Raw genomic sequence first — 18,387 nt, 5'->3', positions numbered from 1 at the left:
ATTTTTATTTATTTATTTTGTCCTTTTTGAGACTGGCCGCACTGCGCTCAGCCAGTGAGCGCTGTGAGCGCACCGGTCATCCCTATATAGGATCTGAACCCGCGGCCGGAGCGCTGCTGCACTCCCAGCACTGCACTCTCCCAAGTGCGCCATGGGCTCGGCCCGAAATTAGATTTTTTAAAATTCAGCAACTTGTAGCTCCATTAACACTTAAAAGCAATTAAATTAGTAAATGCATACTGTGTGAATCATCGATTTAAAATATTTGACATAAAACAACTTTACACATAATCCAAATTGTACATAATTCATTTATGCTTCTAAACAAATAGAACCTCACATTTGCACTACTTTTATAGTTTACAAAGTAATTGTATATACATTTTCTATACTCAAGACAAACATGTGAGATAAATATTCTTATTTTACAGAAGGAAATAGGCCCACATATTTAGTACTTTAACCACTATAGTATAGCCCTGAGACTTCAGATCTGCAAAGGTATTTAATAATGCAAATATCACACATATTTCAATTTTTATTACCATTTTCAAGATTTCCATTTTCTTAACAAAAGCAAACTATAAAAAGTTTTTCTCCCACATAATTAAAAAATATTATAGACAGTTGTACACTGACCCAATGTATGATATCCAACAGAAGCAAAATCTTTTTGGGGGGTCCTATATTGTTACCTATATACAGAGCATGAGCACCAGGACCACATTTAGACCTCCTTGTCTAATGTACACGTACGTGTGTTCAACTGTGCACGTGGCCAGGAAGGATATACAAAAATACTTTATCCAAATTTGGAGTTATAGGGCCTGATTATCCCAGCTTAAGTCTATACGGACATGACAATTTGGTCATATCTCTCATCTTTAGTCATAATTTATTTCTCTTTCTCCATTCCACTTTCTCCTTAAGTACCCTGCACCATTTAAACTGGCAGTTACTATGTAATTTTTTTTTTTTTTTTTCAGAATTTTCCCTTACTTATTTCTAAATCTTGAAGACATTTTTTCACAGTATATGGGGAACTATAGCTTATATTCACTGCCAGAAAAGGGTCGGTTCTAGCATTAATTTCTTAGCAAAAAGCTGAGGGAAAAGTTGAACAGAAAGGAAAAGAATAGCTGGCAGAGCAGTGACACCTGCACCCAGAAAGTTGCACTGCAGCTCTTCAATACGTGAGACTATCCTTTTGTTATCACTCTGCTAATTTACAGAGGAAAATTCTGGCTGGTTGCAAATTCAAAGCAGATCAATATGTTTAAATCACTGGTTCAATGAGTCACTCTTTTTAATGTTATATAATGTTTTTATTGCATTTGAGGACATTTTCAATAAATATCTTGAGTTTGAGGCCTTGGCTAGGTAATCTTTCTGTACTAGAAATCAGATTTCTCTGGCACAACTCCATTGCCTGCAATGGTATTTATCAAAACTACAAATGCCAGCACACTGAATACTTCAATACCATACTCAGCTGTTCATATGTAACTCTCTCATCAGCTATGAAACAAACCAAACATAAATGCTGAATACATAATACAAATCAACAGATTCTTCACAGAAGAAAATAAAAGACTAATTTTCTACAATATGTCACCTGTTCATTAATTCTTCAACAATAATTAGACTATTTCAAGGATAATAAATTTTATGCACTACCCATGTTTTCTCAACATTTTTTATCTAGATTCTAAAGGATGTAAACAAAGATGCATATTGTCAGAATTGTTTTCATAAACTTCTGATGTTTCTCTTGCTGTGCACCTTACAATGATGAATATATGGAGACAAGGACAAAAGTATAAGGACAAATGTACATTTAAACTATTAGTGGTCACGTGAATTTTGCTTACATAGCTTGTTGCTTATATGGGTGTTGTAAATGACAAGATAAAATAACAAAGTTTGATAAGCTCATCTGTGCCCTATGAACTTTAGTCCACTCACTGCATAGCTTGATTCAGTTACTATTTATTAGTTTAAAAAAATGGTTTTTAAAAGCTGCAAATCACACTTTATTACCCATTTCTGAATCATGAGGGGGTAAATTGTGGCATAGTTCTCTTGTGCCACTGACTCTTTTAGGGAGAAAAGTTCTGCAATAAAATAAGAGTTTCCAAACTCTTTTTAAAAAAAAGCTTGAATTTTGTTCTATGATTGACCTTCACTCTACAGTCCCTTTTACCCAAGGCATGCTCCCTGGTGCATCTTTTTGAGGTTTAGTTTCTGGGAAGTTTTCAGCAAACCTTTCTCGTGCTTTGTCCCAGTTTTTTTTGCTCTTGTTTTGGAGAAGGTGAACATCTTCAATTGAGGATGGTTTGCCTGTCCCCAAGCCAGCATGTGTTCGCCGAAGCTGGAGCTGGATCTGTTACCGAAAAGTTGAGCAGAGGACTTATTTTAGAGTCTAAGCACATCGAAATCTCCTGTGTCCAACTTGGTACTCTAACTATAATTCTTTGATTTCTTAAATAAAGCTTGATACCAAAGAAAAACCTGTCAAATGCACCAAATCCATAAGGGAATATATACAACATTATACATAATGCTAAAACTCATTTTTCCATGTTGCCTTGCCTGTGAATAAATATAGCCAATTCTACAGAAAATAGCAATCACCAAATTTTGTTTAGATGCTGCAGAGTATGTCATCTCACTCTAACCAGAAATAAAGGCAATAAACATATTTAAACCTATTGTCCTATCCTCACTTAAATAAGTGAACAAGTACATTAAACATTAAGAGTCAAAGAGAACCTGGGTTTGTTTGTTTTCTTTTTCCATAACAGGAGGGAAGGACTACTTATAATTCTGAGAACACTAAAAGCTACCAGTCAGTTACTAAGTGCCTAATGTAAGGTACCATGCTTAGGGGCTTTATATTCAAGACATCCCTGAAAAACAGTCCTTATCATTTTTATGTAAGAATACTGAAGTCCAAACCTGCCCAAAGCCACACAGCTAGAAAATAATGGAGCACATATTCTATCCTATGTCTGACTACAAATCCATGTTCTTTCCATTGAGAAAACTGATAGACTCACATGGATCCATCTTTTATTTCTTTCAATACTAAGTAATTACCATGACAGTTCTGTAGTCAAGTTACTTTTTAAGGTTTCTGTGAAAGATATTTTGAAACTCCTATGAACCATAGGACTACAGAATTAAACCACTGTATTGTTTTCCAGACATTATTCTCTACATTGCATATTACATGCTCTAATTCTTTAACCTAACATATTCTCCAGCAAATACAGAATCTGCCTGTTTGTAAACTTACACTGTGACTGTTCGTGCAATGTCCAGTACCAGGCATCATAAGAAAGTCATTAAAACAACTAAAAGACAAAGAAGAAACTTTGGCTTAGGAAACAGCACTTACTATCCTAGCTTTGATGTAGGAAAAAATTCTAAAAGAGGCTTCCTAAAACATAAACAAAGCACATATATATACGTGTATATAAATATATATACACGTACATATACATACGTATATACACATATATACATACGTATACACACACACACACACACGGCAACTGTAAATGCCACAAAGTAAAAACGTAAATATAATCATGTGTGGTTTTGCTTGCTACTACATTCCCAGCACTTAAGGCAAGGCCTGGCACATTACTGTACACAGTAAATGTCTGCTGTAAGAATACGTGAATGAAAGAAAACACAAGTCTTACCGGAGTTCTCATTCCTCCACCATCCTTCCCCAGGCCCTCTCCTTTTTTCCAACCCATCTTCTCCAACATCTTCCGACCTTTGTTGCTATCAGTAATTTCACTTTAAAAAAAATTAAATGACAATTGATTTATAAAAAGACCTTTTAGGCCAGATTTATAACAAATTCATGAATTTAAAATAATTGGTACAACCATTTTAGAAAAGATAAAGTTGAAGACAAATTCCACTCCTACATATACTACTTAATAGAAAAAAGCATGTACATGTGCACCAAGACATGTATAAGAACGTTCTTGCAGCAAATCTAATAGCAACGAATTAGAAACAATCCAGATGTCCATTAATGGTAAAATGAATAAATTGTGTTATACACATACAAGAGAAAATTTAAAAATTAAAATTAAAAAAGTAAATAAATTAAAATAAATAATAGAAATAAACTATACCTAACAAAATAATGGGACAAAAAGAATATAGATACAAATAATGAACTGTTCCACTTATTTAAAATTTAGAAATAAGTGAAATCAATCTGCTGTCAAGATGGTGGCTATCTTTAGGGAGGAGAGCAGGACAGCGAGTTGGAAGGGTCACAAAGAGGGTAGGCTTCTGGGGTTACTGATAATTTTCTATTTTTTGTCCAAGTATTCTGCTAACTTAAGGGTGTTTTAATTTTATGTCCTACCACGTATCTTTTCAGTTCTACAAAATGTACTAAATTAGTTCTTCAATAACAATAAACCATCAATAAGGTAAAATAAAATGGAACAAAAAATGTTTCAAGAATTATAATTCAATACTTACGAATGGACAGATGCAGGAGCATCATCTCTTTGGAAAGTTCCTTCACTTCCAATCTGCTCTCTACGTTTTCCAGCTCTATCTTTATATTTTGGATTCTTCAGTGTCTTTTCATCTTCGTAGTCTGTATTCTTAATATACAGAAAACAAAGAAAGCTCATACAAAAAAAGGAATTTCTGTACAATTGCCTTACTTAGCAAATACGGTTCAATGGGGCCTCTATAAACAATAATTTAAAACAAGCCATGATATAAAGACAACTGTGTTATTAGATATTCTATTCCCTTTCAAATGTTTATATTATTTCGAATTGCTCCCCAACATAAATATAAATGGTGAGAAGATAATATGGTAAAAATATCTTGACTTAATACTGTGTTCTCATACTGTCAAATGAACTACCAATGTTCAAACCCCTGAGGATAAAAAAAAAACCTAATTCCCCTTTTCTGTAAGGAACTGAAAGTTCCAAAGGACCTAAAAGAGTTTGATAGTTTCTTGGAAGGGAAAGAGGTAGGAAGTTCTTAAAAAATGAGAAAAGGTCAAATACTCTTTATATCCCAGTGATGATAATAGTTTTTTGCTTCAATACAGCTCCATTTATATGACTCATTAGTCATTCAACAAATATTCACTGAGTAAAGAGTGTGTTAAGCTCCATGGTAGGTGATGGAATGAAAAGAAATGTATAGTCCCAGAGGGAAGACACATAATCTTTAGCTTGCTGTATACAGTATGACTGGTTCGACAATAATAGTATTCATAAGGTGTGGCAGTGGCACAAAGAGGTAGTCAATTCAGCTGGGGGCTTCAGAGAACGCTTCCTTTCCCTTGTTACTACTTCCCGATCTTTATAAAAAGTGACATTCATCCAGAGAGATGCAAGAGACTGGAAAGCAACTCAAGGAAAATACCAGAGAAGTTTTTACTTGATTTTGCTTTTAAACAGAGAAGAAAAATATAGAACCACCTATCCTAGTGAGTTCTTCCCCCAGAAGATACAAAAATTGTGTAAACATGTTTGAGAAAACATTTTATTCTCTCCTTACATGGCTTCTATTTTTTCACAAACTGGCCTAAATGAACATTTTTTTCTATTATGATTTCTCTCTTACTACAACAGAAACAATAAAAGTACAATTGTGCATAAAAATATTTTGGCAACAACTCCTTTTTTCACATCTTCATGAAATGTAAAAGGCACTGGACAAATATACTTCAGACACAGATTCTGTATTTAGCTCTGTCATTTACTAGCTGGGGACCCTGAGCTTCAACTTCTCAAAAGTAAACTGTAAATATTACCTTCCTGGTCTACTTATAGGATTAATGGTAAATTTTTTAACAGCTTTGTTGATGTATAATTAATATACAATAGACTACACATAAAGTGTACAATGAGATTCTTCTGAGATTTATACACCTATGAAACCATTACCACTAGTAAGATAATAAACATATGTCTCCCCCGAAAGTGTCCTACTCCCTCTTTGTAATCCAATCCTCCACACCTTCCTGTGTATCCTTCCTCCCTGTGTCCAGACAACCACTGATCTTTTTTCTATCACAATACATTAGTTTGCTTTCCTAGAAGTTTATGTAAATAGTGCAGGACAGTGGCCTTGAACCAACCCAGTACTTCCCCCTTTCTCATTTGTAGTTCTCAAGAATAACTGTAGAATGTGCTGAGAACACAACATCCTGAAATAAGGAGGGACTGGTTGGAAAATCCAGGCTCTGTTCCAGATCCCAGCTAGAAACAGGATGTCTCTCAACACTTAGCCTTATGAGTCACGTGACCCTGGGATATTTAACCCAGGGAGGGCTGCTTTCCAGAGTGTATCATCTGCAGTGCAAGTGAGGCACACGCAATGGAGACTCCATCTGTATAGAAGGCAGCTTCCGTTGTCCCTTGCTGCCTATCTGTAAGTAATAAATCTGCTTCATGTGACTTGTTGCATATGAGTGTGTTCGGTCTCACCGGACTCGGACAAGCTGGAAACCAGTGCACAGCAAACCTGCTTCACAAGTGGAAGCATACTGTACGTACTCAACTTGTCTCACTTCTTTTACTTTGCATGATTATTTTGAGATTCATGCAGGTCATCTTCTATATCAATAGTTTCTTTTTTTTCTTTTTCTTTTTTTTTTTTTTTTTACTGCTAAATAGTATTCAACTACATAAATATACCATAGTTTGTTTATCTATATATGATGGACATTTGACTTTCTCCCAGTTTCTATTACAAAAAAAAGCAGCTACAAACATTTGTTTACTAGTCTTTGTATAATCATCTGCTTGCATTTCTCTTGGGTAAATACCTTGGAGTGGAATGGCTGAATCATATGGTAGGTGTACATTTAACTTTTCAAGAAACTTTCAAACTCTTTTCCAAAGCAACTGCACTATTTTACATTCCCACCAGCAGCATATGAGAATTTCAGTTCCTCTATGTCCCTTCCAACGCTTGCTATAGTCAGTTTTTAAAATGTTAGCAATTCTAACAGATGTGTAGTGGTACCTCACTGTGGTTTTAATTTGCATTTCCCTAATGATATTAATCATCTTTTTGTGTGTGTATTTGCCATCTGTTTATCTTCTTTGACAAAGTGTCTATTCAAATCTTTTACCCATTTATTAACTGAGCTGTTTTCTTATTATTGAGTTCTGAGAGTTTTAAATATATTCTAGATGTAAGTCTTTTATCAGATATATGATTTGCAAATATTTTTCCCAGTCTGTGGCTTGTCTTTTCATTCTCTTAATAGTGTCTGTGGAAGAGCAAAAGTTTTCAGTTTTGAGGAAGTGCAGATTATAAATTTGTTCTTATAGATTGTGCTTTTTTTTTTTTTTTTTACTTTTTGTCTTTTTTCGTGTCCGGCAACGGATCGCAACCCTCAGTGTCACGCCCGTACCGGACCGGGACCGGCAACGGGATCGCAACCCTCGGTGTTGCTCCCACACCTCGCTCAGCCAGTGAGCGGGAACCGGTCTGTATGTGGGATCTGAACCCTCGGCAGGAGCGCCACCGCGTTCCCAAGCGGCACACCGTAGCAGTGCGCCACCGGGCCGGCCCTAGATTGTGCTTTTTGGTGTTAATTATCTTAGAAATCTTTGCCTAACCATTTTTTGTTTTAAAGGTTTCTAGAAGTTTTAAAGTTTTAGATTTTATATTTATGCCTACAATCCATTTTCAGTTCATTTTTGTACATAGTACAAAGTATGGATCAATGCTCTTTTTGTTTTCTGGGTTGTTTTTTTTTTCCCTTCTGCATGACTGTCCAATTATTCTAGCACAATTTGTTGAAAAAAACCACCCTTTCTCCAAACTGCTTTTCCATCTTTGTCAAAAATCATATATATATATTGGTTTATTTCTAGACTCATTATTTTGTTCAACTCACCTATTTGTTTATCTTTATGGAAATATAATAATCATTGTCTTAGTCATTGTATTTTATAATAAGTCTTGAAATCAGGTAGTATTAGTCCTCCAACTATGTTCTTCAATGGCTTCTGAATATAAGTTTTTTTGAAAACCAGAAAAGGCTATTCAAACATAGCTATGATCATCATTTGCAACTCCAACCTCAAAAGTTATGTTATGGTACCAGAACAGTAAACAACTAATAGAAATCACATAAATCTCAAAATTATACTAAGTAGCTCTTTTTTTAATATATAAAATGTACTCAGCATATCTAAAGGCATGTTACTCAAAACCAAATATACAGCTTGACACATACAATATTTAACATCCTTACCTGTAAGCCATATTTCACTCGTATTTTCTTTAATTCTTTTCTTCTTTCTAGCTCTTTTTCCTCCTTACTTAGTGTTGGACCAACTCAAAGGAAAAAAGTGAGTTTAATGAAAAAAAAAAATCCACCAAATCTGATAGATTTTGTAGAAAATAATACTAACAGTATTAGTACCCCATTCAGATTAACCAGAAGTTCAAATAAACATTAATATAAAGGATCTAGGGTTGTGATGATGTCTTTTCAGCATCTTGATAGCTAAATCTACTGGGAAAGTAAACCAAAAACCAAACATTATAATACGATTACAGTAATAAATACCAAAATGAAAATGAACACATCAACTTTCCAAACTGATTACTACAATCAAATCTCAAATGCAGAAATATTAAGTAAATTTTTCAAAGGAACATAGGCATGTGCAAAATAAAAATAAAAATCACAGAACACCCAAGATTTATGTTATTGTGTTATGCGACATACTTTCAAATTAGTATCAGAAAACAAAAAATAAACAATGGACACATATACTTGGTATTTAGGGGGAAAACTGATGTGGAAAAAAGATGACTTCTTACTAGTTCAAAGTATCTATTAAATTTTAAGATTTTTAGATGAGTAGGTTTATAGCACCTTTAATGTCTTGGCTTACTATTTTCTATGTTAATATTATATGACAGTGTTCAACTGTGGATGACTTTTTCTTATCAGTAAACAGGTATTAAAAGGAAACCAACCTTTATTAAATTATGTCACAATTACTTTTTAAATTATTTATTTACTTGACAAATAAAAATTATACGTATGCTGTATATCATGACGTTTTGATATATGCATACATTGTGGAATGGCTAAATCAAGCTAATCAACATATGTATTACTTCGCATAATTATCATTTTTGTGTGCGTGGTGAGAACATTTAAAATCTACTCTCTTAGCAATTTTCAAACATAATTATTCTTTTGAAAGACATTTAGCTACTACAGCAGTCTGCTTCAAAATCCTACTAAACTGAATTAGCAAAAACAGAGTGAATCAGTCTCATTCCTGGTCAGAAAGCAATCTAATGCTACAATATCACATAGCTAAATTACTACATAGAAAACTCAACTACAATCACAATCTATTAGCCTAGGTCTCAAATTCCAAATATATGTCATTTCTTAGTCTCAACTGATAATATTCACTGAAATACAGATGTGTCTCAATCCATTATTACATTAGATACAAGATTGATAGCTTCATACAAATATATCTCAATATGGTATCTATCAATTAGATATGAAGCCGGTAGCTGACTAATATTTTAAAACACTGAATTAAAGAGAAAAATTATCATACCCACATTTAACAATGTTTCACATACCAAAAGATTCATCTTTCTTATCAAGACGAAGGTGAGCTCTAACTTGCCCTGGTTCACAGCCATCACAGGTATCACCGCCAGGGTGAATGTGAAAGGATAACACAGTCTCTCCAATTTTCACTTCATCTCCATGCTCAAGTACATAAGGGTCACATTTAGTTTTTGGCTAGAGGGGAAAAATGTTACAAAACAGAAATCCAAACCAGTCACGTATGGTTATTTTATGTCTACTGTAAGCAATGTCTGATTATAATTTTAAAAATATTTAAAATGATTCTTAATGAGACAGATGGACATGTACACACACACATGTCCCCAACTTGATGGATGATCCATAAAAAACGTTCTACCAGTGAAGAAGATAACTGAACTGAGCAACTTAGACGGGTGTCAGTGCATCGTATCTCTTTTTTTTCCCTCTTTTCTCTTGATAATTCAGTCTTATTTCATTTTTTATTCTTACAGGCTAAGCATAAGGCCTCCCTCCTTCATTCCCTCTCCTCCTTCCATATGTTATTATAAGCCAAGCACTTTACTACATGCTGGGGATATAAGTGTTAATAGGATAGACACAGCCCCTGCCTTCAAGGAGTTTCCAGTTTAGCAACATTTCCATTAAGACAATTTTAAAAGAAAAAAGGAAAAAAAGGAGGGCCCCTAAAGTTGCTATAAGAACATTTACTCCGAATAGCTTTAAAATACATTCATATCTAAAAATAAGGCATAGATACATAATTAGAAGTCAAAACTCAATAGCCAACTATCCCGATTATATACTTTTTTCAGCCCTTTCTGGAATTCCTTTCCAAGTAACACATTTGGGCTTGAACTCTGATCCAAACCAAATGGTATCTATAATGACTATGACCTTCAGGAATAAAAAATTTCCATCTTAAACATAATGCATAGATGATTAATACATATATGCTCACCTGAAGAATCTGTTTTCCATTAACAATTGTGCCATTTTGACTGCCTTGATCCACGAGGACGTAACTTTGTAAGTGATGGTCAAAATAAATTTCTGCATGAAACTTGGGGAAAAAAAAAAAATCAAGCTATTATAAAGTACTATACTTTTCTTAACCATGTATAACTATTTCTCTATGATATGATGCAGACTTTAGTCTCTGATAATTAATTATTTTTAAAACTTTTTTTCTGAATATAAATTATTATGCTTCTGATAGAAATATAGAGGTTATAGAAGAAAAACTCATCTATAATTTAACCTTTATCATTAATAACAGTATGTGTCCTACCTTTTCAACTTTTTTAATACAGTTAAGATTATACTATATAAACAACTTGAAACTTTTTCACCTAATAAAAGTATTTGTCCATATTATTAAAAATTCTTAATACAAAAGATGGTTTGTTTTTACTTTTTTGGCAGCTTGCTGGTATGTGATTTGGATCACTCAAGGCCAACTTCTCAGTTTTCCAGATCTTCAATACTCAGAACAAATCACTCTTTCCTCATTCCATAGCATTTCATTTACATATTCCTCTTATTTCGCTTCTTTGGCTTAACATTATGTCATGAAGTTCATCCAGTTGTTGTGCACAGCTGTAGTTCATTCTTTTGGATGAATGGTAATCTGCTGTGTGGATATACCACAATATATCTACTCTCCTGATAATGGACAATCAGGTTTTTCCCAAGGTTTTACTATTTTAAAAAATATTGTTATGGGCTGGCCCGGTGGCGCACTGGATAGTGCGCCGCTTGGGAAGCGCGGCGGCGCTCCCGCCCGAGGGTTTGGATCCCACATACAGACTGGTTCCCGCTCACTGGCTGAGCGAGGCGCGGGAGCGACGCCGAGGGTTGCGATCCCGTTGCCGGTCCCCGGTCCCCGGTCCGGTACGGGGGCAACACTGAGGGTTGCGATCCGTTGCCAGACACGGAAAAAAGACAAAAAGACAAAAAAAAAAAAAAAAAAAAAATATTGTTATGATCTTTTTTGTACACGCAATCATTTTGCATACAATGCAAGTGTTTTTCTGGGACATATACTTACAAATGGAATTGCTAAATTATGCAAGTGGTCTTCAAAAAGTTCATGGAAGGATTCATATCATCTTTTAATTCAATTTTTCCATGAACTTTTTGAAGCACCCTTGATATACTATGCAAATCTTAAATTTCACTAGATACTGCCATATTGCCTTCCTTCCAAAGTGGCTGTACCAATTTATATTCCCATCAGCAATCTATGAGAACTGCTCTATATATCCTTAACCAAAACTTGGTATTGTCAGAATTCCTAATTTTTGCTAGCCTAACAGGTGTGAAATGAAGTCTTACCATTGTGATTTTAATTTGCATTTCCCTGATTACCACTGAAAATGTTTTCTTACATTTATTAGCCACTTGGGTTTCCTCTTCTGTAAATTTTCTTCATGTACTTTGTACATCTTTTTCCAATTAGGTTGTTTAGAATAACAGTAACTGTTTAACCCTTTGATAAAGGGGTTTAAACAGTTTCAAGTCTTTCAATACTGTCAAACCCTATTCCAAAAGCTGTTCTAAATCATGCTACCAACAGGAATGATATTTAAAAATATGTCAGTGAAAACTTCACTTGTATTTCTTAGATTACCACAAAGATTGGTGTTCATATATCAACCATATTTCCTTTATTGTAAATTGCCTATTTATGTCCTTTGCTCATTTATCTATTGCCATGGTGGGGTTTGATAAAACAAATTTGTATGAACTTTTAAAATATAAAGGATATGTATTTTGTCATATTTGTTGTGACTGTCCCAGTCTGCCTTTTAAGTATGTTTCTTAACACATATAAAAAGCTTCACACTGGGCCGGCCCGGTGGCGCACTCGGTTGAGTGCGGCGCTTGGGAGCGCGGTGGCGCTCCCGCCGAGGGTTCGGATCCCATATAGAGACCAGTCCGCTCACTGGCTGAGCGCGGTGCGGGTGCGACACTGAGGGTTACGATCCCGTTGCCGGTCGCAGTACGTGCGTGACACTGAGCGTTGCGATCCCGTTACCGGTCACGAAAAAAGACAAAAAAGGAAAAAAAAAAAAGCTTCACACTTAATGAAAATTACCTTGTCCTTTGTGATTTTTACCATTTTTTTTAAACTCAGAAAGTTTTCTATCCAGTGGTTAAGTATTTGTTTCTGTTTTTTCCCCTAACATTAATATAAAGTGTTTTTTAAAAATTTAATTGTTTTCACCTACCTTGATATGTGTTAGACATGCTGTTAAACTGATTTTGCCAAGAAATTACCTACTCCACCAGTAGATGTTAGTTTAATAGAAAGAAAGAAAAAACAGAAATGACACTAGAGAACGACCTTTATTTTAGATCAAAGGTGAGTAAGAACTTCTTTGCTATTTAACTTACAGACTGGGTTTTCTTTGGAGGCAGGAGAATCAACGATATTAGTAAAGTGAAAAGGCAAGATAATTCGGCTGGAGTTAAGATTATGAGGATTTCCCCCCCTCTGAATGAGTCCCCAAAAAGTGAAAGTAACTACACTTTCAAACTAATAATGGGAAAGAAATTTCATTCCAAAATGACAAAAATCACACAAAATTTACTTCAGGTCCATATCATAGTCTATTAAATAGAAACAAAGTGAGAATAACTGAAGGTAAAAAAAAAAAAAAAAGAAAAAAATGAGAATGATAACAACCATAAGAAGGGAGAAGGAAAAACCACAGAAAACATAGTAAAGAAAAAGAGAAATATGAAGTATAAACAGCCTTGGTAACCCTTTTTTTTTCCTACTTAATAAATTAAGTTGCAATTCTGTTCTTCCTGTTTGTTTTGAAAACTCAATTGTTCTTTTTCCTGAAACCATGTGGGGCTCAATGGAGAAGAGCTGTATACAAGAGCCTTGGGTAGTGAAGGACAGATAATTATTGGGTTGTAAAAATACTCCGGGCTCAAAGAAACCACCTATTAAAGTAGCCTGAATCCAGGTATGATTCATTTTTGAACTGCCATAAAAAGTAGCATATTTATTTTGCTACATAAGTGTTTGTTAAATGGGCACTACATTAATACTTAGATTAAATTAATCTATGTTTTCTACTCCTGCTCCAGACTGTTAAAAAATAAACATAATATATTCAAATTGTGATCAAAAATTTTTATTTTCTCAACCACTCGAATAAACAAATCTACACCACCTTCATTACCATTACTACACAAAATATTAACCTTTCTATGAAATGGAAAAAAGCCCTAAGCTTTCTACTGTAATGATGATTTTTAAATTACATTTAGGGGGCTATATATTTGAGAAATTAAAGGGCTTACCTTACTGACACCAACTTCAGGGATTCGGAGAGTATGTTCCATATCTTTTTCTCTGCAAAGTTAAGTAAAGGGTCTTTAATAATGTTTGAAGCATATATAAATGCAGCACTTAAAGTGTGACATGGAAAGAATTTTTAAAAACACAATGTTAAAAAATACAAGTCTAACTCCTAGTTACAAATTATTCCATTTCCTTACTCCTACTCTAGATTTCCTTTGCTTTCACACAGTAATTATTTGTTCACGTTTTTTTTCCTCTTCAGACTGCTTTCTTTGGGTAGAGATCTTGTCTTAGGGCTTTTTGTATCCACAACACATAGAACAATACTCGGTCAATAAAGTGTTTTTTAAATAACTGAAATAATGATATAGAAATATGTCATTTTTACCTTCCAATTGTAGCAGGATTTACAGCTGTAATGATAAAAAGTGATCCTGTCTGCAACACTGGTGATCTAATAACAATTACTCTAATACATGGGGGCCAAATTTTTTCTTCGTCTGCCAAGGAAAGAAGCAGATAAACATCAATTCAAATGCTATGAAAAAAATGTTCATAGGGATAACTATGAGGCATCCATAAAATAAAAATAAATTGATCGAAAATCTTAATTCTTACTAAAGTTTCTTAAATTCTGCTATATAATATATATAGCAAAGAGTAAGGCTTAATACTGTTATTAAAGTGGTCAATATAAAGGTATGCAGCATATTCAGCATCTATCACAGGTTATAATCAACTCTTCCTTTTTTAAGGTCTTGGAATTTGAAAATATCCCAAACAAATATCTTTATATTATTTTAAGTAAGAAAAATTGAGCCCACTTTTTTTTTAAAGAGAGATTCCACTGAGAACAAAAGAACAAAATAAGCTCATACACTATAATGTGAAATCCTATGCTTTAAAAGTATGTCTTCACATTTTCAAGTAAAAAAAATTAGATTTACCATAACACCTACGTAACTAAATTCATGAACTACACTTTTTAAAGGCAACTTGCTGTCCCCCCTCCCCAATTACAAAAGTATACCACAAATACCTAACCCCCTAAAACATCCTTAATATATACTTTAGGGTTAGAATATACATAGCTTGGTTTTGTGTTCTATTGATTAGGCCATTCGATACAATGAAATTTTCTTAACGTCTAAGTATTAGTTATTTATTCACATCCTACTCTCTAAAAATAACCAAGTGGTGGCACACATAATTTTCAATAATGCCATTAAGATAATCAGTTTATTTTTTGACAGATAGTATCACTAACATTTTTAACTGTTTTGCCCTTTTACAGTTACCAACTGGTTATTTATTAAAAATGAAATAATGACTATTTACTTACCTTCATCCTCACTATTTTCTGCAGTTATATCGTCTTCACTAGTAATGTCTTCGTCATAACTATCCTCGGTCTGAGAGTCTGTGATTTCACCTTCTTCGGGCTCACTATCAGTCTCTATGATTTTCTCATCTTTAAATGAAGCTGAATTAGAGATGATTTCACTAACAGGAGATTCTATAGGATTTCTGCTAACTGAAACAGTGAATTTTGAGGGACTATTTTTATGATGAATGTCTATTTTGGTCTTCTTTTTCACATTTGCAAAATTTTCTTCCTCACTGCAGCTTATATGTTCAACATTGGAGGCTTTTTGATCTTCTGAATTCAGATCCTGGAAAGAGGTGGGTAGGCAGGAACAGGGGAGAATAATCTTAAATATCACTATCTTATAACATTACATCAATTTTCAACGAATTACTGAAGATATATGTACAGTGAAATAACAATAGTTACCTGTACCCCTATTCTTCTCATGTTCCCTTTCTTGGTTAATGATATTACTATCCTCTTATCCAAATTAAATACCTTATAGTAATCTTTGACACCCCTGTAACCACTGCACGGAATCAATTACTAAGTGTTACAGACTTATCCCAAATCTGTGCCCCTATCTATTCTCATTGTCCTAACGTTCCCAGACCAGGCCCTCATCAGGTATTGCCTGGACCACGTGATAGCCTAGACCAATGCTGTCTGATAAAAATATAATGTTAAGCCATACAAGGGTACTTCAAAAAGGTCATGGAAAGATTCGTATCATATTTTAAGCCTATTTTTCCACAAACTTTTTGAAGAACCCTCGTATTCATACTACTAAATTTTCTAGTAGCCACATTTAAAAAGTAAAATTATTAATAAGACAGTTTACATTTTTTGTACTAAGTCTTCAAAATTTAGAGTGTATTTTACACTTACAGCACATTTCAATTGAGACTAGCTATACTTTACATGCTCAATAGCCATACATAGCTAGTGACTACCTTACTAGACAGTGCAGGCCTACAGAATAAACCTACTCTAAATTTTCCTTCCGAACTTTTCACCAATTAGTAAGTCAACACACATAAAATACAGAATTGGCTTTACTAACATGAATACAGAATTGGCTTTACTAACAACATGAACTTAAAGATCCAAATGTACCCAATGTAGCAAAAGTGTAGTTTTGCTAAAATTTAGTACTTTTAGAGTTGTTTTGATAACACACAAAAGTTAAATGTGCAGACAAATTATTTATATCTCTTTTATTACAAAATTTCAACTTACCTAGCATAAGCCTTTTAGTATTTGTTGTACATATATAGCTGGCATGCATTATGACAAATAAGCAAATCTAATTTTCTCATTGATAAAATTATATACATACACATCGTAAAATGGCGAAATTGAGCTAATATGTGCATTATCTCACATACTTATTTTTTGTGGTAAGAACACATAAAATTTACTCTCACAGATTTTCAAGAATACAACACATTGTTATTAATTGTAGTCACCATGTTGCACAGTGGACAAACCTATTTTTTTTAATGTAAAAGTAAATATTTATTTAGAACAAGAGAAGAAATTACAAGAGCCTGGAACCTGTCATACAGAACCTGATTAAAACCTTCCCCAAAGCTGATTAATTATGCTGATACTATTCACTGCACAGACCTGACATATCGAAAGGTCTAAAGGAACTTCTGTTCCTAACCCCAGGCATAACCTCCACCTCCAAAAAGTGAGGCTCAAGAGTATCTTAAAAAATAAAGAAAATAATGAGGATGCTTTAACCAGTTTCTCATGACTTCACAGCTACCTTTTAGAGTCCTCAAAGAATTCCCAAAATTCTATCAGGATTTTTCTTAAGTTCCTGTCCTGGAGTTCACACATTTTCAAAAAAGGATGGTAAAGACATGCAGTTATGGGAGCTAGGCTGGACTAAAATATCACAGAATGCTTTCCACTTTGATTCTCTAGTTTGTCAGGAAAAGACCATTTGAGGATCCTGTACACTCTTTTCTCACTGTCAGGGAGAAATGCTCTCACAATGTAGACTTCCAAACAATTCAACCACTAGTAACAGGCACAAGTCATTAAAACAGAGGTCTTGAAAGCAAACAGAAAAATCATTTTCAGTATCTCAGTCATATACTCTTCTGTTTCTAGGTATTGTCAGTGAAAAAAACAGACAAATAGAAACAAATCAAATAGAGAACTGAAAATAAAATCCAACAGAATCCTAACGCCATATGCGAACGTTAGAATTTATTATTTTAAGTAATTTTTCTTTAGTTAAGTGAGAAAAATATGAGAGAAAATTTCAAGAGTAAAGTACCAAATAGTCAACACAATTCACAAAATGCCAATACAAGAAATAAGTCTTTTCATTACCTGTAAACTACCAAACTTATTAGGGAGTAGAAATAAGATCACTGATAACATTTTTTATATTTTCCCTTTTTCAATTTAACATTGTATCATAAGCATTTTTATATATATAACTACCAAATCTGAAGGCCTATATAATAGTTTTCAATTAAGCATACCACCAATTTTTTTTAACCAGTATCTTGCAGGCCACTTAAAATTTTAATTTTTTTCTGTGCTCATAAATATTGCTATGTAAGTATGCAAAGAAATTTTTCTTTCATTTGGATTCTCTAAAAACTAAATCATTGGAAATGAGATTTTCCAATTAATGAATATGAACACTTTTATGGTTACTGACACATATAACCAGCCTGTTTTCCAAAAAGGCACCAGTTTACAGTTCTAATAAATATATACCTCGCTCCATGTTTGCCAGCAATTAATTTTTTAAAAAATGTTTGCTAAAGGGCCGGCCCGGTGGTGCACTTGGTAGAGTGCGGCGCTTGGGAGCGCAGCGGCGCTCCCGCCGAGGGTTCGGATCCCATATAGAGACCGGTCCGCTCACTGGTTGAGCACGGTGCGGGCGCGACACCGAGGGTTGCAATCCCGTTGCCGGTCGCGGTACGGGCGCGACACTGAGGGTTGCGATCCCGTTACCCGTCACGAAAAAAGACAAAAAAAAAAAAAAAAATTTTTTTTAAAAGGGGGGAAAAAAAATGAGGGTTCCCGGGGGTGGGGGGGGGGGGGGGGGGGGGG

At 34.2% G+C, this 18,387-nt stretch overlaps 1 protein-coding gene across 2 annotated transcripts in view; it reads right to left on the bottom strand.

The window, feature by feature from the left end:
* Positions 1-291: 291 nt before the first annotated feature.
* Positions 292-18,387, bottom strand: part of AGGF1 (angiogenic factor with G patch and FHA domains 1) — a 30,279-nt gene continuing 12,183 nt past the window's right edge. For both annotated transcript variants that reach the window (XM_008581957.1, XM_008581958.1), the window contains 9 exons: positions 15,277-15,607; positions 14,323-14,434; positions 13,934-13,985; positions 10,575-10,676; positions 9,643-9,808; positions 8,279-8,361; positions 4,516-4,643; positions 3,711-3,810; positions 292-2,383 (listed from right to left, as the gene is read on the bottom strand). In XM_008581957.1, the coding sequence (XP_008580179.1) occupies positions 2,183-2,383; positions 3,711-3,810; positions 4,516-4,643; positions 8,279-8,361; positions 9,643-9,808; positions 10,575-10,676; positions 13,934-13,985; positions 14,323-14,434; positions 15,277-15,607 (1,275 nt within the window). In that variant the 3' untranslated portion in view covers positions 292-2,182. The remainder of the gene's footprint in view (positions 2,384-3,710; positions 3,811-4,515; positions 4,644-8,278; positions 8,362-9,642; positions 9,809-10,574; positions 10,677-13,933; positions 13,986-14,322; positions 14,435-15,276; positions 15,608-18,387) is intronic.

Source organism: Galeopterus variegatus, unplaced genomic scaffold (genome assembly GCF_000696425.1).
Source record: "Galeopterus variegatus unplaced genomic scaffold, G_variegatus-3.0.2 Scaffold2494, whole genome shotgun sequence".
Taxonomy (NCBI): domain Eukaryota; kingdom Metazoa; phylum Chordata; class Mammalia; order Dermoptera; family Cynocephalidae; genus Galeopterus; species Galeopterus variegatus.
Note: the sequence above shows the minus strand (reverse complement) of the source record. Positions and strands in the feature narration are given on the sequence as shown.